Raw genomic sequence first — 26978 nt, forward strand, 5'->3', positions numbered from 1 at the left:
CAATGTGTTTGGAAGCCATTGTGGAACCCCCACTTAAAATGTGTCCCTCATGCACTGAAAGGGCAATTAATTGCAAAGAACATATTTTAGCTGATAAAAGTATGTCGCAGGATGATTCTCAGTCAGAAGGGAATCGGGTTATGCCATCTAATTCTCCCCAAGTGTCACAACCATTAACGCCCGCACAAGCGACTCCAAATACTTCTAGTGCGTCTAATTCTTTCACCCTGCAAAATATGGCCGCAGTTATGAATACTACCCTCACAGAGGTATTATCTAAGCTGCCTGGGTTGCAGGGGAAGCGCAGTAGGTCCAGTGTGAGAGTAAATGCTGAGCCCTCTGACGCTTTATTAGCCATCTCCGATGTACCCTCACAATGTTCAGAGTTGGGGGTGAGGGATTTGCTGTCTGAGGGAGAGATTTCTGATTCAGGAAAGATGTTCCCTCAGACAGATTCATATATGACGGCTTTTAAATTTAAGCTAGAGCACCTCCGCCTGTTGCTTAGGGAGGTTTTAGCGACTCTGGATGATTGTGACCCTATTGTAGTTCCACCAGAGAAATTGTGTAAAATGGATAGATATCTAGAGGTTCCTACTTACACTAATGTTTTTCCGGTCCCTAAGAGGATTTCGGACATTGTTAGAAAGGAGTGGGATAGACCAGGTATTCCCATTTCTCCCCCTCCTACTTTTAAAAAAAGTTTCCCATATCAGACACCATTCGGGTGTTGAGGGAGCTATTTCTACCCTGGCTAAGCGTACAACTATACCTATTGAGGACAGTTGTGCTTTCAAAGATCCTATGGATAAAAAATTAGAGGGTCTTCTAAAGAAAATATTTATTCATCAGAGTTTTCTTCTGCAACCTATAGCGGGCATTGTTCCTGTAACTACTGCAGCTGCGTTTTGGTTCAAGGCTCTAGAGGAGGCTCTTCAGGTTGAGATCCCATTAGATGATATTCTGGATAGAATTAGGGCTCTTAAGATAGCTAATTATTTCATTACAGATGCCGTTTTTCAACTGGCTAAATTAGCAGCAAAGAATTCAGGTTAGGCCATAATGCTCTATGCGCTAAAATGGCAAAAGTCCTGGTCTGCTGATGGGTCATCAAAATCTAAGCTTTTAGCTATCCCTTTCAAGGGTAAGACCCTATTCGGGCCTGAACTAAAAGAAATCATTTCAGACATCACTGGAGGAAAAGGCCATGCTCAGGATAAGACAAATAAGATGAGGACCAAACAAATTAATTTTCGTTCCTTTCGAAACTTCAAAGGTGGTCCCTCTACCTCTTCCCCTGCTGCAAAGCAGGAGGGGAATTTTGCTCAATCCAAGTCAGTCTGGAGACCTAACCAAACTTGGAACAAGGGTAAACAGGTCAAGAAGCCCGCTGCTGCCACCAAGACAGCATGAAGGGGCAGCCCCCGATCCGGGACCGGATCTAGTAGGGGGCAGACTTTCTCTCTTTGCTCAGGCTTGGGCAAGAGACGTTCAGGACTCCTGGGCTTTAGAAATCGTGACCCAGGGGTATCTTCTAGATTTCAAGGATTCTCCTCCAAGGGGGAGATTCCATCTTTCTCGATTGTCTGTAGACCAGACAAAAAGAGAGGCGTTCTTACGCTGTGTAGAAGACCTACATACCATGGGAGTAATCTGCCCAGTTCCAAAAACAGAACAGGGGCAGGGGTTTTACTCCAATCTGTTTGTGGTTCCCAAAAAAGAGGGAACATTCAGACCAATTTTATATCTCAAGATCCTAAACAAATTCCTCAGAGTCCCATCCTTCAAGATGGAGACCATTCGGACTATTTTACCAATGATCCAGGAGGGTCAATATATGACCACCGTGAATTTAAAGGATGCGTATCTGCACATCCCTATCCACAAAGATCATCACCAGTTCCTCAGGTTCGCTTTTCTGGACAAGCATTACCAGTTTGTGACTCTTCCCTTCGGGTTGGTCACAGCTCCCAGAATTTTCACAAAGGTGCTAGGGTCCCTTCTGGCGGTTCTAAGGCCGCGGGGCATAGCAGTGGCGCCTTATCTAGACGATATCTTAATTCAGGCGTCAACTTACCAGCTAGCCAAATCTCACACGGACATCGTGTTGGCTTTTCTAAGATCTCACGGGTGGAAGATGAACGTAAAAAAGAGTTCTTATCCCCCTCACAAGGGTTCCATTCCTGGGAACTCTGATAGATTCGGTAGACATGAAAATTTTTCTGATGGAGGTCTGGAAATCAAAGATTTTAACCACCTGCCGAACTCTTCATTCCATTCCTCAGCCGTCTGTGGCTCAGTGTATGGAGGTATCGGGCTAATGGTAGCGGCAATGGACATAGTTCCGTTTGCTCGCTTGTATCTCAGACCACTGCAACTATGCATGCTCAATCAGTGGAATGAGGATTATGCAAATTTATCTCCTCAGATAAATCTGGATCAAGAGACCAGTGACTCTCTTCTTTGGTGGTTGTCACAGGATCATCTGTCCCAGGGAATGTGTTTCTGTAGGCCAGCATGGGTCATAGTGACGACGGACACCAGCCTATTGGGCTGGGGTGCAGTCTGGAATTCCCTGAAAGCATAGGGTATGTGGACTCAGGAGGAGGCTCTCCTCCCGATAAATATTCTAGAACGGAGAGCAATATTCAATGCGCTTCAGGCGTGGCCTCAGCTGGCTTTGGCCAGATAAATAAGATTCCAGTCGGACAATATCACGACTCTAGCATATATCAATCATCAGGGGGGAACAATGAGTTCTCTAGCGATGATAGAGGTTTCCAATATAATTCGATGGGCAGAGGCTCACTCTTGCCATCTATAAGCAAGAATTAGATCTGATGGCATCTCGTCAGAATGCCAAACTTCCTTGTTACGGGTCCAGATCAAGGGATCCTCAAGCAGTACTGATAGATGCTCTAGCAGTACCTTGGTCGTTCAACCTGGCTTATGTGTTTCCACCATTTCCTCTCCTTCCTCGTCTGATTGCCAGAATCAAACAGGAGAGAGCTTCAGTGATTTTGATAGCACCTGTGTGGCCACGCAGGACTTGGCATGCAGATCTGGTGGACATGTCATCTCTGTCACCGTGGACTCTGCCACTGAGACAGGACCTTCTCATTCAGGGAGATTGAACGCTTGATTTTATCCTAGCGGGGATTCTCGGAGTCGGTCATAGATACCTTGATTCATGCTCGAAAGCCTGTCACTAGGAAAGTTTGTCGTAAGATATGGCGTAAATATCTTTATTGGTGCGAATCCAAAGGCTACTCATGGAGTAAGATCAGGATTCCTAGGATTTTGTCCTTTCTCCAAGAAGGATTGGAGAAGGGGTTATCAGCTAGTTTCTTAAGGGGACAGATATCTGCTTTGTCAATTTTACTGCACAAGTGTCTGGCAGATGTTCCAGACGTTCAGTCGTTCTGTCAGGCTTTAGTTAGAATCAAGCCTGTGTTTAAACCTGTTGCTGCGCCATGGAGTTTGAATTTAGTTCTTAAAGTTCTTCAAGGGTTTCCTTTTGAACCTATGCATTCCATAGATATTAAGCTTTTATCTTGGAAAGTTCTGTTTTTAGTTGCTATCTCTTCAGCTCGAAGAGTTTCTGAACTATCTGCATTGCAATGCGACTCGCCTTATCTTGTTTTTCATGCTGATAAGGTGGTTTTGCGTACCAAACCTGGATTCCTTCCTAAGATTGTTACTAATAAGAATATTAATCAGGAAATTTTTGTTCCTTCCCGTTGTCCTAATCCTTCCTCTAAGAAAGAGTGTCTTTTGCACAATTTGGACGTGGTTCGTGCCTTGAAGTTTTACTTGCAAGTGACCAAAGATTTCCATCAAACATCTTCTCTGTTTGTTGTCTATTCTGGAAAACATAGAGGTCAAAAAGCTACGGCTACCTCTCTTTATTTTTGGCTGAAAAGCATCATCCATTTGGCATACGAGACTGCTGGACAGCAGCCTGCTGAAAGAATTACAGCTCACTCTACTAGAGCGGTGGCTTCCACATGGGCTTTTAAAAATGATGCTTCTGTTGAACAGATTTGTAAGGCTGCGACTTGGTCTTCGCTTCATACCTTTTCCAAATTTGATACTTTTGCTTCTTCGGGCGCTATTTTTCGGAGAAAAGTTCTTCAAGCAGTGGTTCCTTCTGTTTAGCCATCTGTCTTGTCCCTCCCGTTCATCCGTGTCCTGTAGCTTTGGTATTGTATCCCACAAGAAAGGATGAATCCGTGGACTCTTCGTATCTTATAGAAGAAAAGTAAATTTATGCTTACCTGATAAATTAATTTCTTCTATGATACGATGAGTCCACGGCCCGCCCTGTCAATTTTAGACTGATTATATTTTTTTGATTCAAAACTTCAGTCACCTCTGCACCTTTTAGTTTCTCCTTTTTCTTCCTGTACCTTTGGTCGAATGACTAGGGGTGGAGCTAAGGGAGGAGCTATATAGACAGCTCTCAGGTGGATAATATCCCACAAGTAAAGGATGAATCCGTGGACTCGTCGTATCATAGAAGAAATTAATTTATCAGGTAAGCATAAATTTACTTTTTATGGGCCAACGGCCACTCCACCCTGAATGTGTCCGATCTCGGAAGCTAAGTAGGGTACTTGGATGGAATACCAGGTGTTCCAATTTGCTTGAGTTACTTGACCGACTTTTTAAAGACGTCATCGGGGTTCCTAAGGGTCCCTGGGGACTCAGAACCATAGTTTTCCATTCCTGTAGAGTTTGGAGATTTGCATGACCTTCGGATGTCGACTTTTGTAGTCACATTCCTTTTGTGGTGGCGGAGTTTTCCTTCCTTCCCGTTTTTGGGTTAGATCATCTGTTCTGGAAGTGCTAAGCATGTCCTTCTTCCTTTTTTTTTTCTCAGCGTTTCGTTTGCTCCAGTACGTGGAGTGCAGGGGTCACCCTGCCTTTTCTGCCATGAGCTGCGAGGCTCCCATTGTTGTTCCTGTTGCAGGGATTTCGGGAGACCAATCCGGTAAGGATTTCTGGAGACTGTCGTCTTCTCAATCTAAGAACTTCCCCTTGTCATACCATGGTCTTTAGACTCTTGGGTGCTACCTTTCGACCTTATGCAGATCTAGCCTTTTGGCTTGAGGGTAGGAGGTCCGAGGTCCGAGGTCAGTCACAGACTTTCGCCTTTCTGGGGTCAGGGACATGTCCTTCCTCTTCACCAGCGTGTGTATCAGGTCGTTCGGCCTGTCTACAGAGGATAGCCTTGCGATCCAAGGGTACTGGTTGCCCATTTCTTCAACTGGTCTGGAGTTTTTTTTCAAACTCTTGGGTTTAAAGCTGTTGCTAGGTAATCTAGGTCTACAGACTTTAGGTGGTGGAGGGCTCTGTCTTGGGTGCGCTCCTACCATGGGAGGCAGCTGATGGATTCCTCAGGAAGTTAGATCTTTCGATTTGTTCCGTTTTTTGAGGACTTTGGCTTAGGACCACGTCTCTTGCATGGAACGGGCATGGACGGTTATGCTTTAACCATTTGGGTTTGGGTCCCCCGCGTGTAACTTTTTGAGTGCAGGGTTTCTGAATCTTATGGGAGATTAGTCTGCCTGAGGCTTAAGTTTGAGGTCTCTCTGACGGGTCCCTACTTGCCTTCTGGGACATCTGTGCTTCCTTGTAGACTCCAGTTTTCGTTTCAACTGGGCTGGCGATATTGGCTGAAGGGTCTTGCCTATATTGGTAGGGTGGTTACTGTTGCTTTGCTCCCTTTTCTTCTCACCTAAGGTGGGGGATGGGTTCTTGCGTGTTCTCCTTGACTTGGAGGTACCTCAGTATCTGTGAAGGCCCGTGGGTCCTTGTTTTTCTCGCCTCATAGGATTTTTTTTCATTCCTGGCGTACTCAGAATCACGGAACTGAATTCTGGTATTAGGATGCCGGGGGTCAGAGTACTTTCTTCCCTGGGGGAGTGTTCCTTCTTCTGGAAGGCTGCAGTGTAGGGGTTTTCGGTCCTGAGCACGAGGTTACCTGTCATGGCTCATGCAGCATGCCAGTTTTAGTAGCAGTCAGAGTTCTACTTTGGGGTTTTGATTCCTTGTAGATCCATCCTTTTTTTTCCCGACGGTCTGGGACCGTTATGCTGGAGGGAAGGCCGGGGATTGGTCTGCTCTGTGCAGTGTTGACCGTTTACTATTATTGAGTTTGTCCTCCGGTGGGGGGACTCTTGGTGCCCATTTCTCTACTGATGGCGTCTGCTCCTGGGATGGGACACTCCTTGGAGTCCAGAAAGTTCTGGTCGGGAGCTGTTGTCGAGATTTTTCGGCGCTTCTTAGTGGGATGAGTCCCACAATGGCTTAGGATCAGCTTTGCTGCCTGGAGATTGGTCGTCGTGAGTTCTTGTTTACAGGTGGCTCTGTGTTCCCTTGGAGAGCTCTTTTTTTAACTGCTAGGACATTTATCCTGTCTCTGCTTGATTGTGCTTGTCTAACCTGACAGGTTTTGACTTGGCTATGATGCAATAGGGACCTTTCGGTTTTCTGGAACACCATATGTGTATGGACTTATTTTTCTGGTTCTTGTCCTTTTAGGGAGTGTGTTTCCCTCGGCAGTGGTCCTGTGGCAACCTTGGGTTGCTCTGTTTTATTTTGAGCTTGTGTTGGATGGTCCTTTGGATCTCTTATTGGGTTCTCATTTCTCCCCCTCGGGGGTAGATAGTTTTTTTACTTTTAGGGGTACTTTTCGTGGGAGTCGAGAGCCGCTGGGCTGACTCCTCGGAGGCCTTTGTGCTTAGCAGAGTGGTCTCTAGCACGGCTTTGCAGGTTATTTAACTGATGAGCAGTTACCTGGGCATCCGATTTTTCCCTTGTCGTTTAGTTTTTGTAGGGTGTCAGGTAATTTCAGGCGGTGGTGCCTTTCGAGGGGGACGCCTTTTTGTACCCACCCTTTGTTTGCATTCAGTGTCCTCTAGCTTTTGTTTTTCCAAACGTAATGAATGCAGCTGTGGACTCTTCCCGTTTCAGAAGAAAAACATAAATTATGCTTAGCTGATAATTTTCTTTTCTTCTGACTGGAAGAGTCCATAGCTGCCGCCCGCATTTTATGTGGCAGTACATTTTTTGTCCTTCTGGCACCTTTTTCACCCTGATATTTCTTTTATTGTTCCCTTATCAGATCGACTGAGGAATGAGGGAAGTTGGGTAGGTATTTGAAGCCTTTGGCTGGGGTGTCTTTGCCGCCTCCTGGTGGCCAGGTTCTGAATTCCCAAAAGTAATGAATGCAGCTGTGGACTCTTCCCTTCAGAAGAAAATAAAATTATTAAGTAAGCATAATTTATGTTTTCTTTCTTGGTAGTTAAAGTCCACGAGCCCCCCCATATTTTTTTTTTCTAGTGGCGGCAGTCTCATTTTGCATCTCTGTACCCTAGTTTCTCTCTTGATTTTTCCTATTCTGGGCTATATAAAATAATGGGAGATAAGGGGAAATAGGAGGGATATTAAAACTATGGTGTAGGGTGTCTTTGCCTCCACCTGGTGGCCAGGTGATGTAATTCCCACACGTAAGGCTTGTGGACTCTCACTACCAAAAAAAAAATAATTTACCATGTAAGAATAATTTTTTTTTGTCAATGCTCCAGTATGGTTACTTATTAACGGTGTGGCATGTATTAGAGCTTGCTTTTAGGTCATATAATACAGTCAAGTGTATAAGATGCAATCTAGTTATGAATGGGCTAATATGGTTTATTCTTCATTACTAATTTGTGTGATATACCCTTAGCTCAAACCTTTAAGTTAGAAGTAAGCTGATTTGAAAAAATTATATATTTTTCTGACAGTACCTCCAGTCATATGTGAGCCTTTATAGATGGTAAGCTTATTTAATGATTAGATTCAATATTGTTCTTCTAGTTAAATGTTGTTGCAACAATTCCATTTTATTCTTCCTCCTAGGCCTTGTTGCAACTCCAAGATCAAACTGCGTCTGTACTATGTTCTCCCATGGATGTACCAGGTGGCGGGTTTACCAACCGGATTCCCATGGTAATGCGAGGAAACTGCACATTCTATGAAAAGGTGCGGTTGGCACAGATCAACGGAGCAAGAGGATTGCTGATAGTTAGCCGGGAGAGGCTGGTATGTATCCGAAGAAACATATGGGAGAAGGGGTGGAATGAAACATGAGGTATACTCAAGCTATTCTTCTTTAAGTACCCCTTACCTTTTTATCATAAATATTTATTTTTTTTTGGCTTATATAATTTTTACATTGTTACCAATGCACAAGAGAATTCTGGGTAAGATATGCAAATTCTGTTTTTTTGCTTCAAAATACTGTTTTAACACAGCTATCCTTTTAACAGGATTATTGCAGCAAACCAGAAATCACTCACTAGACAGCCTGTTTTGTTCTTTTTGGAACTCATCAGTAGGAGATAGATTTCTGGTTGCTCCAATGCAGCAACCAGAAATCTATTTCCTACTGATGAGTTACAAAAAGAACGAAACAGGCTGTCTATTGAGTGATTTCTGGTTTGCTGCAATAATCCTGTTAAAAGGATAGCTGTGTTAAAAACATAATTTATGCTTACCTGATAAATTTATTTCTCTTGTGGTGTATCCAGTCCACGGATCATCCATTACTTGTGGGATATTCTCCTTCCCAACAGGAAGTTGCAAGAGGATCACCCACAGCAGAGCTGCTATATAGCTCCTCCCCTAACTGCCATAGCCAGTCATTCGACCGAAACTAGCCGAGAAAGGAGAAACCATAGGGTGCAGTGGTGACTGTAGTTTAAAATTTAGTCCTGCCTTAAAAGGACAGGGCGGGCCGTGGACTAGATACACCACAAGAGAAATAAATTTATCAGGTAAGCATAAAATTATGTTTTCTCTTGTTAGGTGTATCCAGTCCACGGAACATCCATTACTTGTGGGATAGCAATACCAAAGCTAAAGTACACGGATGAAGGGAGGGACAAAGCAGGTACTTAAACGGAAGGGACCACTGTCTGTAGAACCTTTCTCCCAAAAATAGCCTCCGAAGAAGCAAAAGTATCAAATTTGTAAAATTTTGAAAAGGTATGAAGCGAAGACCAAGTCGCCGCTTTGCAAATCTGTTCAACAGAAGCCTCATTTTTAAAGGCCCAGGTGGAAGCCACAGCTCTAGTAGAATGAGCTGTAATCCTTTCAGGGGGCTGCTGTCCAGCAGTCTCATAGGCTAAGCGTATTACGCTCCGAAGCCAAAAAGAAAGAGAGGTTGCCGAAGCCTTTTGACCTCTCCTCTGTCCAGAGTAAACAACAAACAGGGAAGATATTTGACGAAAATCTTTAGTCGCTTGTAAGTAAAACTTTAAAGCACGGACTACGTCCAAATTATGTAAAAGACACAATGATGGAACAACAATCTCTTGATTGATATTCTTGTTGGAAACTACCTTAGGTAAAAACCCAGGTTTTGTACGCAGAACTACTTTATCTGTATGGAAAATCAGATAAGGAGAATCACATTGTAAAGCTGATAACTCAGAGACTCTACAAGCCGAGGAAATAGCCATCAAAAACAGAACTTTCCAAGATAAAAGTTTGATATCAATGGAATGAAGGGGTTCAAACAGAACTCCTTGAAGAACCTTAAGAACCAAGTTTAAGCTCCATGGAGGAGCAACAGGTTTAAACACAGGCTTAATTCTAACCAAAGCCTGACAAAATGCCTTGACGTCTGGAACCTCTGCCAGACGCTTGTGCAAAAGGATAGACAGAGCAGAAATCTGTCCCTTTAAAGAACTAGCTGATAATCCTTTATCCAAACCCTCTTGGAGAAAGGACAATATCCTAGGAATCCTAAACTTACTCCATGAGTAATTCTTGGATTCACACCAATGAAGATATTTACGCCATATCTTATGGTAGATTTTCCTGGTTACAGGCTTTCGTGCCTGTATTAAGGTATCAATGACTGACTCTGAGAAGCCACGCCTTGATAAAATCAAGCGTTCAATCTCCAGGCAGTCAGTCTCAGAGAAATTAGATTTGGATGATTGAAAGGACCTTGTAGTAGAAGGTCTTGTCTCAGAGGCAGAGGCCAAGGTGGAAAGGATGACATGTCCACCAGGTCTGCATACCAGGTCCTGCGTGGCCACGCAGGCGCGATCAAGATCACCGATGCTCTCTCCTGTTTGATTTTGGCAATCAGACGAGGGAGCAGAGGAAACGGTGGAAACACATAAGCCAGGTTGAAGAACCACGGTGCTGCTAGAGCATCTATCAGCGTCGCTTCTGGGTCCCTGGACCTGGATCCGTAAAAAGGAAGCTTTGCGTTCTGGCGAGACGCCATGAGATCCAATTCTGGTGTTCCCCAACGATGAACCAATTGAGCAAACACCTCCGGATGGAGTTCCCACTCCCCCGGATGAAAAGTCTGACGACTTAGAAAATCCGCCTCCCAGTTCTCTACACCTGGGATATGGATTGCTGATAGATGGCAAGAGTGAGTCTCTGCCCAGTGAATTATCTTGGAGACTTCTAACATCGCTAGGGAGCTCCTGGTTCCCCCTTGATGGTTGATGTAAGCCACAGTCGTGATGATGTCCGACTGAAATCTGATGAACCTCAGGGTTGCTAACTGAGGCCAAGCTAGAAGAGCAATGAATATTGCTCTTAACTCCAGAATATTTATTGGGAGGAGTTTCTCCTCCTGAGTCCACGATCCCTGAGCCTTCAGGGAATTCCAGACTGCACCCCAACCTAGAAGGATGTTGTTAAAATTGTCCAATCTGGCCTGCAAAAGGTCATACCTTTGGACAGATGGGCCCGAGATAGCCACCAGAGAAGAGAATCTCTGGTCTCTTGATCCAGATTTAGCAGAGGGGACAAATCTGTGTAATCCCCATTCCACTGACTGAGCATGCATAATTGCAGCGGTCTGAGATGTAGGCGTGCAAATGGCACTATGTCCATCGCCGCTACCATTAAGCCGATCACTTCCATGCACTGAGCCACCGAAGGGCGCGGAATGTAGTGAAGAACACGGCAGGAATTTAGAAGCTTTGATAACCTGGACTCCGTCAGGTAAATTTTAATTTCTACAGAATCTATCAGAGTTCCTAGGAAGGAAACCCTTGTGAGGGGTGATAGAGAACTCTTTCCCTCGTTCACTTTCCACCCATGCGACCTCAGAAATGCCAACACTATGTCCGTATGAGATTTGGCAATTTGGAAGTTTGACGCCTGTATCAGGATGTCGTCTAGATAAGGGGCCACTGCTATGCCCCGTGGTCTTAGGACCGCCAGAAGAGACCCCAGAACCTTTGTAAAAATTCTTGGGACTGTAGCTAACCCGAAGGGAAGAGCCACAAACTGGTAATGCCTGTCTAGAAAGGCAAACCTTAGGAACCGATGATGATCTTTGTGAATCGGTATGTGAAGGTAAGCATCCTTCAAATCCACTGTGCTCATGTACTGACCCTCCTGGATCATAGGTAGGATTGTCCGAATAGTTTCCATTTTGAACGATGGAACTCTGAGGAATTTGTTTAAGATCTTTAGATCCAAAATTGGTCTGAAGGTTCCCTCTTTTTTTGGGAACCACAAACAGATTTGAATAAAATCCCTGTCCTTGTTCCATCTGTGGAACTGGATGGATCACTCCCATTATTAGGAGGTCTTGCACACAGCGTAAGAATGCCTCTTTCTTTATCTGGTTTAAAGATAATCTCGAAAGATGAAATCTCCCTTGTGGGGGGGAAACTTTGAAGTCCAGAAGATATCCCTGAGATATGATCTCCAACGCCCAGGGATCCTGAACATCTCTTGCCCACGCCTGGGCGAAGAGAGAAAGTCTGCCCCCTACTAGATCCGTTGCTGGATAGGGGGCCGTTCCTTCATGCTGTCTTAGAGGCAGCAGCAGGCTTTCTGGCCTGCTTGCCTTTGCTCCAGGCCTGGTTAGATTTCCAGGCCGGCTTGGATTGCGCAAAAGTTCCCTCTTGTTTTGTAGCAGAGGAAGTTGATGCTGCACCTGCCTTGAAGTTTCGAAAGGCATGAAGACTGTTTGGCCCTTGATTTGGCCCTGTCCTGAGGAAGGGTATAACCCTTACTTTCAGTAATGTCAGCAATAATTTCCTTCAAACCAGGCCTGAATAGGGTCTGCCCCTTGAAGGGAATGTTAAGTAATTTAGACTTTGAAGTCACATCAGCTGACCAAGATTTAAGCCATAGCGCCCTATGCGCCTGGATGGCGAATCCAGAATTCTTAGCCGTTAGTTTAGTCAAATGAACAATGGCATCAGAAACAAAATAATTAGCTAGCTTAAGTGTTCTAAGCTTGTCAAGTATTTCAGTCAATGGAGTAGCTGTCTGAAAGGCCTCTTCCAGAGACTCAAACCAGAACGCCGCAGCAGCAGTGACAGGAGCAATGCATGCAAGGGGCTGCAGGATAAAACCTTGTTGAATAAACATTTTCTTAAGGTAACCTAATTTTTTATCCATTGGATCTGAAAAAGCACAACTGTCCTCAACAGGGATAGTGGTATGCTTTGCTAAAGTAGAAACTGCTCCCTCCACCTTAGGGACCGTCTGCCATAAGTCCCGTGTGGTGGCATCTATTAGAAACATTTTTCTAAAAATAGGAGGGGGGGGAAAAGGCACACCTGGTCTGTCCCACTCCTTAGTAATAATTTCTGTAAACCTTTTAGGTATTGGAAAAACGTCAGTACACACCGGCACCGCGTAGTATTTATCCAGTCTACACAATTTCTCTGGCACTGCAATTGTCAGTCATTCAGAGCAGCTAAAACCTCTCCAAGCAACACCCGGAGGTTCTCAAGCTTAAATTTAAAAGTAGACATATCTGAATCAGGTTTCCCCGAGTCAGAGACGTCACCCACAGACTGAAGCTCTTCCTCAGCTTCTGCATATTGTGACGCAGTATCAGACATGGGCCTTAAAACATCTGCGCGCTCTGTATTACGTCTAACCCCAGAGCTATCGCGCTTTCCTCTGAATTCAGGCAGTCTGGCTAATACCGCTGACAGGGTATTATCCATGATTGCCGCCATGTCTTGCAAAGTAATCACTATGGGCGTCTTTGATGTACTTGGCGCCATTTTAGCGTGAGTCCCTTGAGCGGGAGTCAAAGGGTCCGACACGTGGGGAGAGTTAGTCGGCATAACTTCCCCCTCGTCAGAATCCTCTGGTGATAATTCTTTTAAAGATGACAGCTGATCTTTATTGTTTAAAGTGAAATCAATACATTTAGTACACATTCTCCTATTGGGTTCCACCATGGGTTTTAAACATAATGAACAAGGAGTTTCCTCTATGTCAGACATGTTTATACAGACTAGCAATGAGACTAGCAAGCTTGGAAAACACTTTAAATCAAGTTAACAAGCAATTTAAAAAAACGTTACTGTGCCTTTAAGAGAAACAAATTTTGCCAAAATTTGAAACAGTGAAAAAAGGCAGTTAAACTAACAAAATTTTTACAGTGTATGTAACAAGTTAGCAGAGCATTGCACCCACTTGCAAATGGATGATTTACCCCTTAATACAAAAAACAGATTAACAAAACGAAAAATATGTTTTTTTAAACAGTCATAACAACTGCCACAGCTCCTACTTTTGAAGCCTTTTGAGCCCTTCAGAGATGTCCTATAGCATGCAGGGGACTGCTGAGGGAAGCTGAATGTCACAGTTTGTAATTTTAACTGCACCAACTGTAACTTTTATACTATAACAGTGGAAAGCCTCAGGAAACTGTTTCTAGGCAAAAATAAAGCCAGCCATGTGGAAAAAACTAGGCCCCAATAAGTTTTATCACCAAAGCATATATAAAAATGATTAAACATGACAGCAAACGTTTTATATTGCACATTAATCAGAGTATATACCTCTGATAGCAAGCCTGATACTAGTCGCTATTAAATCACTGTATTTAGGCTTTAACTTACATTAATCTGGTATCAGCAGCATTTTCTAGCAAATTCCATCCCTAGAAAAACTTAACTGCACATACCTTATTGCAGGATACCCTGCACGCCATTCTCCCTCTGAAGTTACCTCACTCCTCAGACCTATGTGAGAACGGCAGTGGATCTTAGTTACTTCTGCTAAGATCATAGAAAAATGCAGGCAGATTCTTCTTCTAAATGCTGCCTGAGATAAAATAGTACACTCCGGTACCATTTAAAAACAATAAACTTTTGATTGAAGAAAAAACTAACTATATTTTACCACTTTCCTCTAACTACCTCCAGCTATGTTGAGAGCTTGCAAGAGAATGACTGGATATGGCAGTTAGGGGAGGAGCTATATAGCAGCTCTGCTGTGGGTGATCCTCTTGCAACTTCCTGTTGGGAAGGAGAATATCCCACAAGTAATGGATGATCCGTGGACTGGATACACCTAACAAGAGAAATAGTATTTTGAAGCAAAAAAACTGAGAATTTGCATATCTTATCCAGAATTCTCTTGTGCATTGGTAACATTGTATATGAGGTATTTCTGGGAAAAAGCAAGCGGGGAATCTTGCCTAGATGTGCTAATTTTCTATGCAAATATTTGCATTGATTTAATTTTGAGACATGGAGGATTTTAATTTCAGTTTTTTATCTCCCCCCATAATTTTAATGAATGTGTGTATGTATGTATATATATATATATATATATATATATATATATATATATATATATATATATATATATATATATATATATAGTGAACTGTAGAAATAGTCCCAGTGTGCCTGTGCTCTGTCAACAAATGATCTGGTCGGGTAAAAATACTCCTTCTGATGGGAGTAAGGAGCTGTAGCGACAGTTAACAATAAAGTGTCTGAGGGAAGGCTGCTAACACTGACTAAAAGGTAACGGGAAAAAAAACTTATTTTCAGTGGCTCAAGGCGTTTCAAATCACGTCTACCCATCTACCGCTCTCTGCAGCACATAGGGAGGCGAGTGACGCTCCACAGTCCGGAAAGTTACCTCCTTAACTTTTAGTGGAGAAGCTTTTCCTTGCTTCACAGCAGCTCCTGAAACTCCCACAGCTCCTCAGTATCACGCACCTTTCGGTGCTATCGGTGTCGTTTGTAGGTCTGGCCCCTTGCTCAACCATATGACTGCACACCACCAATGAAAGAGATACTGCGCAGTTGTGTGATCCTTAGGACCTGAAGGTGCTCGGCAGCATAGGGAAATGCCTCTGAAAGGAGGATTATGGAGACAGCTGGCACAGTCTTCGATTAAAAAGTCCAAATTTATTCAACCCATTAAAAGGAAAAACAGCATACAGCAATAGTTTTAGTCTGACATGTTTCGGGCCAGTGGCCTTAATCATAGACATTGGCCGAAACATGTCAGACTAAAACTGACATATGGGAGACTTAAAATACTTTTCGTGACCCACATTTGTTTAATCCATTTTATCCTACAATGGTAGTATATAATATTAAAGATTAGTCCCTTCCTGCAAGTTACATATAAACCAGCTCAAGCCCTTCTTCAAAAATACCCTTTAAATTAAATTCTTTACCCCAAATGATTTGGTCCTTTTGGCCGCACAGTGAAGGTGAAATGATTTGTTTAGGAACAGGGATTTGCAATGATTTATTAAAAATACCCTTTTTATCTGTGAATTTCTTTATTCTTCCCTTTTTATATAGTACATCAAATACCTCAATTGTTAATTGATCTCTGAAGGCTGAGTGAATCTTTTTTTAACCCTAGGGGTACTAGGTGACAACCATACTATCAAGATACTTTTTCTAGTCATCAAAATCAGCTTTGCAAAAAACAAAGCTAGCTCTCTCTTTACCAGTTTATCCAATATATATATATATATATATATATATATATATATATATATATATATATATATATATATATATATATCATAATTATGGGGAGGCGAAAAGGGAGTTTAAAATCCTCCACTAAATACAAAATGTGTAAACCATTTACAAATCTAGACAAGTCAGAAGACTTGCTTTTCCCACAGAAACTCTCCGATTACACTGTTTCCAATGCAGCAAAGGATTCTGGGTAAGACCTGCAAATGAGGTTCACAATGACTCACCTTTTTACTTTTAGCCTACTTTTTAAGGCAGACTTCCCTTTACACCATAGCATCGCCGCATTACACAGCTTTTACGCTTAGCTAGGGTTAGTACAGTGATTCTTAATCTACTCTTCTAATGCGAAAAAAGTTTCAGCTTCTTTATTTCATCCCTCAGATATATATTTCATATGCTCGCCAGTATTTGAATCCAACAGAGTTAGTGTATTTCCCTTTGCTAAATAATGAAAAGGTTTTAGCCAAGCAATGCAGCTCTCAAACAGCCAAGGATTTTATTTCCATTTATGTAAAAAAATTCCTTTTATGTAATATGATACCTGCAAAAAAGCAAGGTAATGAGCAACAGGTAGCTTAAATTTAAATTATAGTTCTGAGAAAGGTCTTAAAGTTTTATTCAAAGGATCTAATAAATCCCCTATAGCTTTTAAATTGGCTTTTTCCCATCCTTTAAGATAATTGGAATCCATTCCTGGGTGAATTTTAGTATTTCCTGAAATGGATAAATAAGCTGCATGTGGGTTGGTCAAACGGCTAGGGATGTTCCATGCTGTCCTAACCGCGCTAAAGCCCAGCGGGGAGGGGTTAAAATTACCATTAAATAATATTTCTTCTGTTATGTGTGATCAGTCCACGGGTCATCATTACTTCTGGGATATAACTCCTCCCCAACAGGAAATGCAAGAGGATTCACCCAGCAGAGCTGCATATAGCTCCTCCCCTCTACGTCAGTCCCAGTCATTCTCTTGCACCCAACGACTAGATAGGATGTGTGAGAGGACTATGGTGATTATACTTAGTTTTTATGACTTCAATCAAAAGTTTGTTATTTTAAAATAGCACCGGAGCGTGTTATTACTTCTCTGGCAGAGTTTGAGGAAGAATCTGACAGAGATTTTTTACTATGATTTTAACCGGAGTCGTTAAGATCATATTGCTGTTCTCGACCATCTGAGGGAGGTAAAGGCTTCAGATCAGGGGACAGCGGGCAGATGAATCTGCATTGAGGTATGTGGCAGTTTTTATTTTCTGAATGGAATTGATGAGAAAAACCTGCCATACCGTTAAAATGACATGTATGTATACACTTCAGTATTCTGGGGATGGTATTTCACCGGAACTACTGTGTTAAAGGTCACTAATCCTTTTAATAACTATTCTCATGTTAAACGTTTTTGCTGGAATGTAGAATCGTTTACATTGCTGAGGTACTGTGTGAATAAATATTTGGGCATTATTTTCCACTTGGCAGTTTTTTGCTTTAATTGTGACAGTTTCGTTTCTCTTCACTGCTGTGTGGGAGAGGGAGGGGCCGTTTTTGGCGCTCTTTGCTACGCATCAAAAAATTCCAGTCAGCTACTTTTATATTTCCTGCATGATCCGGTTCATCTCTGACAGATCTCAGGGGTCTTCAAACTTCTTTGAAGGGAGGTAAATTCTCTCAGCAGAGCTGTGAGAATTCTTATAGTGACTGTGTATAAAAAACGTTGTTTTGTTTTCTTATGTACAAATTTAATTAGTGTTGTTTTTTACTAATGGGAACAAACCTTTGCTAAAAGTTGTGTTGTTTTAAAGTTTGATGCAATAACTGTTTTTCAGTTCATTATTTCAACTGTCATTTAATCGTTAGTACCTCTTTGAGGCACAGTGCGTTTTTTTGCTAAAAAAAAAAAAAAAAAAAAAAAAAAAAAAAAAAAAAAAAAAGATTATAACCAAGTTGTAAGTTTTTTTTTTTTTTGTTTTTTTTTGCTAGTGTGTTAAACATGTCTGACTCAGAGGAAGATATCTGTGTCATTTGTTCCAATGCCAAGGTGGAGCCCAATAGAAATTTATGTACTAACTGTATTGATGCTACTTTAAATAAAAGTCAATCTGTACAATGTGAACAAATTTCACCAAACAGCGAGGGGAGAGTTATGCCGACTAACTCGCCTCACGCGACAGTACCTGCATCTCCCGCCCGGGAGGTGCGTGATATTTTGGCGCCTAGTACATCTGGGCGGCCATTACAGATAACATTACAAGATATGGCTACTGTTATGACTGAAGTTTTGTCTAAATTACCTGAACTAAGAGGCAAGCGTGATCACTCTGGGGTGAGAACAGAGTGCGCTGACAATGCTAGGGCCATGTCTGATACTGCGTCACAGCTCGCAGAGCATGAGGACGGAGAGCTTCATTCTGTGGGTGACGGTTCTGATCCAAACAGATTGGACTCAGATATTTCAAATTTTAAATTTAAATTGGAGAACCTCCGTGTACTACTAGGGGAGGTCTTAGCAGCTCTCAACGATTGTAACACTGTTGCAATACCAGAGAAACTGTGTAGGTTGGATAAATACTTTGCGGTACCGGCGAGTACTGACGTTTTTCCTATACCTAAGAGACTAACTGAAATTGTTACTAAGGAGTGGGATAGACCCGGTGTGCCGTTCTCACCCCCTCCAATATTTAGAAAGATGTTTCCAATAGACGCCACCACTCGGGACTTATGGCAAACGGTCCCCAAGGTGGAGGGAGCAGTTTCTACTTTAGCTAAGCGTACCACTATCCCGGTGGAGGATAGCTGTGCTTTCTCAGATCCAATGGATAAAAAATTAGAGGGTTACCTTAAGAAAATGTTTGTTCAACAAGGTTTTATATTACAACCCCTTGCATGTATCGCGCCGATTACGGCTGCGGCAGCTTTTTGGATTGAGTCGCTTGAAGAGAACCTTAGTTCCTCTACGCTAGACGACATTACGGACAGGCTTAGAGTCCTTAAACTAGCTAATTCTTTCATTTCGGAGGCCGTAGTACATTTAACCAAACTTACGGCTAAGAACTCAGGATTCGCCATACAGGCACGCAGGGCACTGTGGCTAAAATCCTGGTCAGCTGATGTTACTTCTAAGTCCAAATTACTTAATATACCTTTCAAGGGGCAGTCCTTATTCGGGCCCGGTTTGAAAGAAATTATCGCTGACATTACGGGAGGTAAGGGCCACGCCCTACCTCAAGACAAGGCCAAAGCTAAGGCTAGACAGTCTAATTTTCGTCCCTTTCGGAATTTCAAAACAGGAGCAGCATCAACCTCCACTGCACCAAAACAGGAAGGAGCTGTTGCTCGTTACAGGCAAGGCTGGAAGCCTAACCAGTCCTGGAACAAAAGCAAGCAGGCCAGGAAACCTGCTGCTGCCCCAAAGACAGCATGAACCGAGAGCCCCCGATCCGGGACCGGATCTAGTAGGGGGCAGACTCTCTCTCTTCGCCCAGGCCTGGGCAAGAGATGTTCAGGATCCCTGGGCACTAGAGATCATATCTCAGGGATACCTTCTAGACTTCAAATTATCTCCCCCAAGAGGGAGATTTCATCTGTCAAGGTTGTCAACAAACCAGATAAAGAAAGAAGCTTTTCTACGCTGCGTACAAGATCTGTTAACAATGGGAGTGATCCATCCGGTTCCGTGGTCGGAACAAGGACAAGGGTTCTACTCAAACCTGTTTGTGGTTCCCAAAAAAGAGGGAACTTTCAGGCCAATCTTAGATTTAAAGACTCTAAACAAATTCCTAAGAGTTCCATCGTTCAAAATGGAAACTATTCGGACAATCTTACCCATGATCCAAGAGGGTCAGTACATGACCACAGTGGATTTAAAGGATGCTTACCTTCACATACCGATCCACAAAGATCATCACCGGTATCTAAGGTTTGCCTTCTTAGACAGGCACTACCAATTTGTAGCTCTTCCATTCGGATTGGCTACGGCTCCAAGAATCTTCACAAAGGTTCTGGGTGCCCTTCTAGCGGTACTAAGACCGCGAGGGATTTCGGTAGCTCCGTACCTAGACGACATTCTAATACAAGCTTCAAGCTTTCAAACTGCCAAGTCTCATACAGAGTTAGTTCTGGCATTTCTAAGGTCGCATGGATGGAAAGTGAACGAAAAGAAGAGTTCTCTCTTTCCTCTCACAAGAGTTCCATTCTTGGGGACTCTTATAGATTCTGTAGAAATGAAGATTTACCTGACAGAAGACAGGTTAACAAAACTTCAAAATGCATGCCGCGTCCTTCATTCCATTCAACACCCGTCAGTAGCTCAATGCATGGAGGTGATCGGCTTAATGGTAGCGGCAATGGACATAGTACCTTTTGCACGCCTACACCTCAGACCGCTGCAATTATGCATGCTAAGTCAGTGGAATGGGGATTACTCAGATTTGTCCCCTACTCTGAATCTGAATCAAGAGACCAGAAATTCTCTTCTATGGTGGCTTCATCGGCCACACCTGTCCAGGGGGATGCCATTCAGCAGGCCAGACTGGACAATTGTAACAACAGACGCCAGCCTACTAGGTTGGGGCGCTGTCTGGAATTCTCTGAAGGCTCAGGGACTATGGAATCAGGAGGAGAGTCTCCTTCCAATAAACATTCTGGAATTGAGAGCAGTTCTCAATGCCCTTCTGGCTTGGCCCCAGTTAATAACTCGGGGGTTCATCAGGTTTCAGTCGGACAACATCACGACTGTAGCTTACATCAACCATCAGGGAGGGACAAGAAGCTCCCTAGCAATGATGGAAGTATCAAAGATAATTCGCTGGGCAGAGTCTCACTCTTGCCACCTGTCAGCAATCCACATCCCGGGAGTGGAGAACTGGGAGGCGGATTTCTTGAGTCGCCAGACTCTTCATCCGGGGGAGTGGGAACTTCATCCGGAGGTCTTTGCCCAAATACTTCGACGTTGGGGCAAACCAGAGATAGATCTCATGGCGTCTCGCCAGAACGCCAAACTTCCTCGCTACGGGTCCAGATCCAGGGATCCGGGAGCAGTTCTGATAGATGCTTTGACAGCACCTTGGAACTTCAGGATGGCTTATGTGTTTCCACCCTTCCCGCTGCTTCCTCGATTGATTGCCAAAATCAAACAGGAGAGAGCATCAGTAATTCTAATAGCACCTGCTTGGCCACGCAGGACTTGGTATGCAGATCTAGTGGACATGTCATCCTGTCCGCCTTGGTCTCTACCTCTAAGACAGGACCTTCTGATACAGGGTCCATTCAAACATCAAAATCTAACTTCTCTGAAGCTGACTGCTTGGAAATTGAACGCTTGATTTTATCAAAACGTGGTTTTTCTGAGTCGGTTATTGATACCCTGATTCAGGCTAGGAAGCCTGTTACCAGAAGGATTTACCATAAAATATGGCGGAAATACCTATACTGGTGCGAATCCAAAGGTTACTCCTGGAGTAAGGTTAGGATCGCTAGGATATTGTCTTTTCTACAAGAAGGTTTAGAAAAGGGTTTATCAGCTAGTTCATTAAAGGGACAGATTTCAGCTCTGTCCATCTTGTTACACAGACGTCTGTCAGAAAATCCAGACGTCCAGTCCTTTTGTCAGGCTTTAGCTAGGATCAAGCCTGTGTTTAAAGCTGTTGCTCCACCATGGAGTTTAAACTTAGTTCTTAACGTTTTACAGGGTGTTCCGTTTGAACCCCTTCATTCCATTGATATAAAAATGTTATCTTGGAAAGTTCTGTTTTTAATGGCTATTTCCTCGGCTCGAAGAGTCTCTGAGTTATCAGCCTTACATTGTGATTCCCCTTATCTGATTTTTCACTCAGACAAGGTAGTTCTGCGTACTAAACCTGGGTTCTTACCTAAGGTAGTCACTAACAGGAACATCAATCAAGAGATTGTTGTCCCATCCTTGTGTCCAAATCCTTCTTCAAAGAAGGAACGTCTTTTACACAATCTGGATGTAGTTCGTGCCCTCAAGTTCTACTTGCAGGCAACTAAAGATTTTCGCCAAACTTCTTCCTTGTTTGTCGTTTACTCTGGACAGAGGAGAGGTCAAAAAGCTTCTGCTACCTCTCTCTCTTTTTGGCTTCGTAGCATAATACGTTTAGCCTATGAGACTGCTGGACAGCAGCCTCCTGAAAGAATTACAGCTCACTCCACTAGAGCTGTGGCTTCCACTTGGGCCTTTAAGAATGAGGCCTCTGTTGAACAGATTTGCAAGGCTGCAACTTGGTCTTCGCTTCATACTTTTTCCAAATTTTACAAATTTGACACTTTTGCTTCTTCGGAGGCTATTTTTGGGAGAAAGGTTCTTCAGACAGTGGTTCCTTCTGTATAATGAGCCTGCCTATCCCTCCCGTCATCCGTGTACTTTTGCTTTGGTATTGGTATCCCAGAAGTAATGATGACCCGTGGACTGATCACACATAACAGAAGAAAACATAATTTATGCTTACCTGATAAATTCCTTTCTTCTGTTGTGTGATCAGTCCACGGCCCGCCCTGTTTTAAGGCAGGTAAATATCTTTTAAATTATACTCCAGTCACCACTTCACCCTTGGTTACTCCTTTCTCGTTGATTCTTGGTCGAATGACTGGGACTGACGTAGAGGGGAGGAGCTATATGCAGCTCTGCTGGGTGAATCCTCTTGCATTTCCTGTTGGGGAGGAGTTATATCCCAGAAGTAATGATGACCCGTGGACTGATCACACAACAGAAGAAAGGAATTTATCAGGTAAGCATAAATTATGTTTTAATTTAAAAATACATCAAATTTAGAACCACTACACCCACTAATTTTAGCTCATGTTTGTTTTTATATGTGCAGAACTGCCAATGTTGAAATATGTTATAGTGTATATTCATCTGTATATCTAATTACTTAATATTTTTCTTTTATGATTCAGATAGAGCAAGATTTTTAAAGATTCCTCATATATATTATTATTACTGACTGAAGGGAAGATCTCTTTCCACTCTAAGTGGAGTAAATATGATTTGGATACATCCTCTATTAAAGAATTAGCCAAACTACCTTCAAAGACGTGTTCTGTGCCTAGCATCTAATCAATGGATTTTTTTGCCAATGAAGCAAGATGATAGATGTTTGGAATACCCAATCCTTCCAGGGGGCATCTGGAGTTTTTTTTAAATACGCACTTTCCTTCCTCCCCAGAAAAAAAAAGAGTTAAACATTTTATTTAATCTTATGATGTCATTTTTTGGAATTAAGATAGGCAATTTAGTCATCATCTTGATCAGATGAGCTTTCCCTGACACAGAAATTGGCAGATTTCACCAACGTTTAAAATTTTGATCCATGGATTTAAAAATCCGCTCAAAATTTAATTTGAATCAGTTCCTTGGATTACTAGAGATATGTATTCCTAAATATGTTAAGTAGCTCTTAACTTCAATAAATGTAAAAATGAATTGCTCCCTTATCCCTGTTTCTACTAAGCCATAATAGTTCTGATTTGCTACTATTAATCCTAAATACCCGAAAATTGTAATCATATCCATAATAATCTTAAGGTAGAACTCCAGATCTTGGACAAACAGCAGCATATCATCCACATAGAGAGATACGTTCTACTTTACTCATTTGAAATCAATGCCAGAACCAATTTAAAGGGGCAGTTAACACCAATTTTCATATAACTGCATGTAATAGACACTACTATAAAGAAGAATATGCCAGATACAGATATAAAAATCAAGTGTAAAGCCTTTTAAAACTTAGTTAGAAGCTCCCAATTTAACACTGTTAATGAGATAAGCCTGGGACACCCACTGAAAGGGGCTGAAAGCAGAACCTCCCCCCTCCTCTGAATATGAAAGACCCATTATACAAACAGACGCAATCTGAAGTCTACATTCATCAGTATACATCTAAAACTTACGGCTTGGTTAGGAGACTGAAAATCAGCACAATGTTATTTAAAAAACTATACATTGTTACAAAAACACACCCCAGATGGGATATATTTGGATCATCTACAAAACATGTATGCAAAGAAAAATCTAGTGTATAATGTCCTTTTAAATAGGAGGGACGACAGGGGGCAGACAACTCATTAAGAAATGGTCCCTGAATGTTGCATTTCTTTAAACAAGCTAATAGGTAAGGCCATTCCACCCTTCTCGGCGTCCAGTGCTAAAAGTAAGGCATTTGGCCTGGAATTATATAAAGTTTGCTTTTTCTTGATATTCCAAAAATGATTGAATATATATAGTACTTTCCGTATATTTCTGGCTGAGGATCCCACATGTATAAAGCCTGCTTGATCTTTATGTACTAAATTTGGGAGATAATTCTTCAGCCTATTCGCTAGGATTTTATAATCTTGTTTAATGAGAGATATAGGTCTATAAGGGGTAACCTTAAAGGGACACTGAACCCATTTTTTTTTCTTGTTAAATAATTCATACAGAGCATGTGATTTTTAAGCAACTTTCTAATTTACTCCTATTTTAAATTTGTTTTTCTTCATTCTCTTGCTATCTTTATTTGAAAAAGAAGGCATCTAAGCTAAGGAGCCAGACAATTTTGGTTCAGATCCTGGACAGCACTTGTTTATTGGTGGCTGACATTAAGCCACCCATCGGCAAGAACAACTCAGGTTGTGAACCAAAAATAGGCCGGTCTTCTAAACTTATTCTTGCTTTTCAAATAAAGATGGCAAGAGAATGAAGAAAAATTGATAATAGGAGTCAATTAGAAAGTTGCTTAAAATTTCAGGCTTTATCTGAATCATGAAAGAAAAAAATGTGTGTTTAGTATCCCTTTAAGAGGATCCTTGTCTGCTTTTGCCATTACTATTGTACATGCTGCCAAAAACACCTGAGAAGGAGAAATACCCCCAAATAAATAGGCATTATATAATTCTGTCATGAGTCTTAAAGGTACAGCAAGTGTAATTTTGCTGGTAGTTACAGCAGAGCTTACTTGCTGTTTATATGAATGTTTTGCAAGCCCTTGTGTTAATAGTTAATATTTAACTTACCTGTATGTTGGTGGTTTTAAGTTTATATCCTATGCCCGTCAAATCCAATTTTTTATTTATTTTTAATAGCTTTGATGTGATGTACTTGATAGAAGCTTGCACTACTGAAAGTAATTAAAGCAAACTCCCATGTTCTACATGTACTTGTAGGTGTGTGAGGTTTAGGAGTTCTGTGTCCCTTTTTGACCGATTCCAAATTTATGTTTTTTATAATTCTGTTTTCTTTTTTCTTAGGTTCCTCCAGGAGGTAATCACAGTCAGTATGAAGAGATCGATATCCCTGTGGCTCTTCTTAGCTATACTGATATGTTGGAGATTAGCAAGGTAAGGTGTAAAAAGTTTTATGCTTCTGCTATTTGAGAATATTGTTGTTGTTTTTTTAAATCAAATCTATTATATGATGTCCCTTTCATTTTTATTTAAACAGACATATGGACATTCAGTGAAAGTGGCTATGTATGCTCCAAATGAACCAGTTATGGACTACAACATGGTTATTATCTTTGTGATGGCTGTTGGAACGGTTGCTATTGGTGGCTATTGGGCAGGAAGCCGGGATGTAAAGAAGTAAGGATTAATTGATGTCCTCTGAGTTCTCACTCTAGTAATTTTATTGACCTATTGCAACCTGTAAATTTGGTTAATGAAAGGGACATTAAATACTAAATACATTTCATGCACCTCCATGTGTAAGTACGGGTGCTGGCATTTTGGAACATTTGGTTACAATGTAGTATGGTGTCCATTTTAGGACATCCTTGCTCCCTCCTCCAAAACCCCCTCTTCTGTCATTTAAAACGCCATGCTTCCTCCTATAAATCTCCCTCCTCTATACTCCCTCCTGTATAAGAGAGGACAGAGGAGACAGCATGGAGGAGGGAGGACGAGAGCCGGCAGCATGAAGGAGGGAGGAGGCAGGACGGAAGGAGGACGGCAGGAGGCAGCATGGAGGATGGCAGGAGGCAGCATGGAGGACGGCAGGAGGCAGCATGGAGGACGGCAGGAGGCAGCATGGAGGACGGCAGGAGGCGGCATGGAGGACGGCAGGAGGCGGCATGGAGGACGGCAGGAGGCGGCATGGAGGACGGCAGGAGGCGGCATGGAGGACGGCAGGAGGCGGCATGGAGGACGGCAGGAGGCGGCATGGAGGACGGCAGGAGGCGGCAGCAGCATGGAGGACGGGAGAAGGCGGCAGCAGCATGGAGGACGGGAGAAGGCGGCAGGGAGGATGAAGCAGAAATAAGGCAATTTTACCAGAGGAAGGAGGGAGTTTCAGAGTAAGGAGCATTGAGTTTTAAAGGATGGAGGAAGGAGCAAGAATGTCTGAAAATGGACACCGTAATGCAGGTATCTGGAGGAGAGATGCTTCACATGTCAGGACTGGAATGCAACAGCTAGATTTCAACATGGCAGCACCCACAACTATATGAAGGGGGGAATAACTTCAATGCTACGCTTATAAAATGAATTTAGTTTTAAATGTTCCTTTTAAAGAAACAATACCCAGCCTTATTATTTTGTTATGGTAAATAAATAGGAAAATGTAGTAGATTATTCATTCCTACTTTGTATAGATTTTCTTTGTTACAGAAATAGTAATCCATCACTGATTAGAAAATTAGCCACTTGAGACATCTTCTTTATCTCAAAAGACAATGTGCCTTGCTGCATAAGTTATGCATTTGTTTATAATTCCTTTTTCATAATATCTACAAAAAGGAAGAACCTATTTATCAAGTGTGGGTCCACTATTAAGATTATAAACTTCAAAGTTCTTAAAGGGACAGTGTACTGTAAAATAGTTTTTCCCTTAATAGATTTCCAATAACTTGTTATACCAGCTGCAGAGTATAAAATTATGTGAAATGGCTTATTTAGGTTCATTTAGGTTTCACTATAAGTAGGGATACTGCGGGCTAAATGAGCTATTTAAAATGCCAAAATAGGGGTAAAGGAGCGATATTTGCAAAAAAATGTAATGTACTCAGTCAGCAAAAATGGATTATTGTGAACACATTAAATGGGAGAAAACATTAGGGTAAACGTCCCTTTTAATAAAATTGTTCCACAAGAACTAAAAATTCCTATTAAACACCCATTATTGACCTTTAAAATAAAACTATATAAACTTTTTTTTAAAGTGTGTGAAATGCTCTGGTGTTTTTG

The 26978-nt window shown here is 42.2% G+C and overlaps 1 protein-coding gene across 3 annotated transcripts in view; it reads left to right on the forward strand.

The window, feature by feature from the left end:
- The window catches only part of SPPL2B (signal peptide peptidase like 2B), a 160945-nt gene that overhangs the window by 51990 nt on the left and 81977 nt on the right, over positions 1 to 26978 (forward strand). For all 3 annotated transcript variants that reach the window (XM_053703023.1, XM_053703024.1, XM_053703025.1), the window contains exons 3-5: positions 7909 to 8091; positions 25047 to 25136; positions 25240 to 25379. In XM_053703023.1, the coding sequence (XP_053558998.1) occupies positions 7909 to 8091; positions 25047 to 25136; positions 25240 to 25379 (413 nt within the window). The remainder of the gene's footprint in view (positions 1 to 7908; positions 8092 to 25046; positions 25137 to 25239; positions 25380 to 26978) is intronic.

This window comes from Bombina bombina, chromosome 2 (assembly GCF_027579735.1).
Source record: "Bombina bombina isolate aBomBom1 chromosome 2, aBomBom1.pri, whole genome shotgun sequence".
Lineage (NCBI taxonomy): Eukaryota > Metazoa > Chordata > Amphibia > Anura > Bombinatoridae > Bombina > Bombina bombina.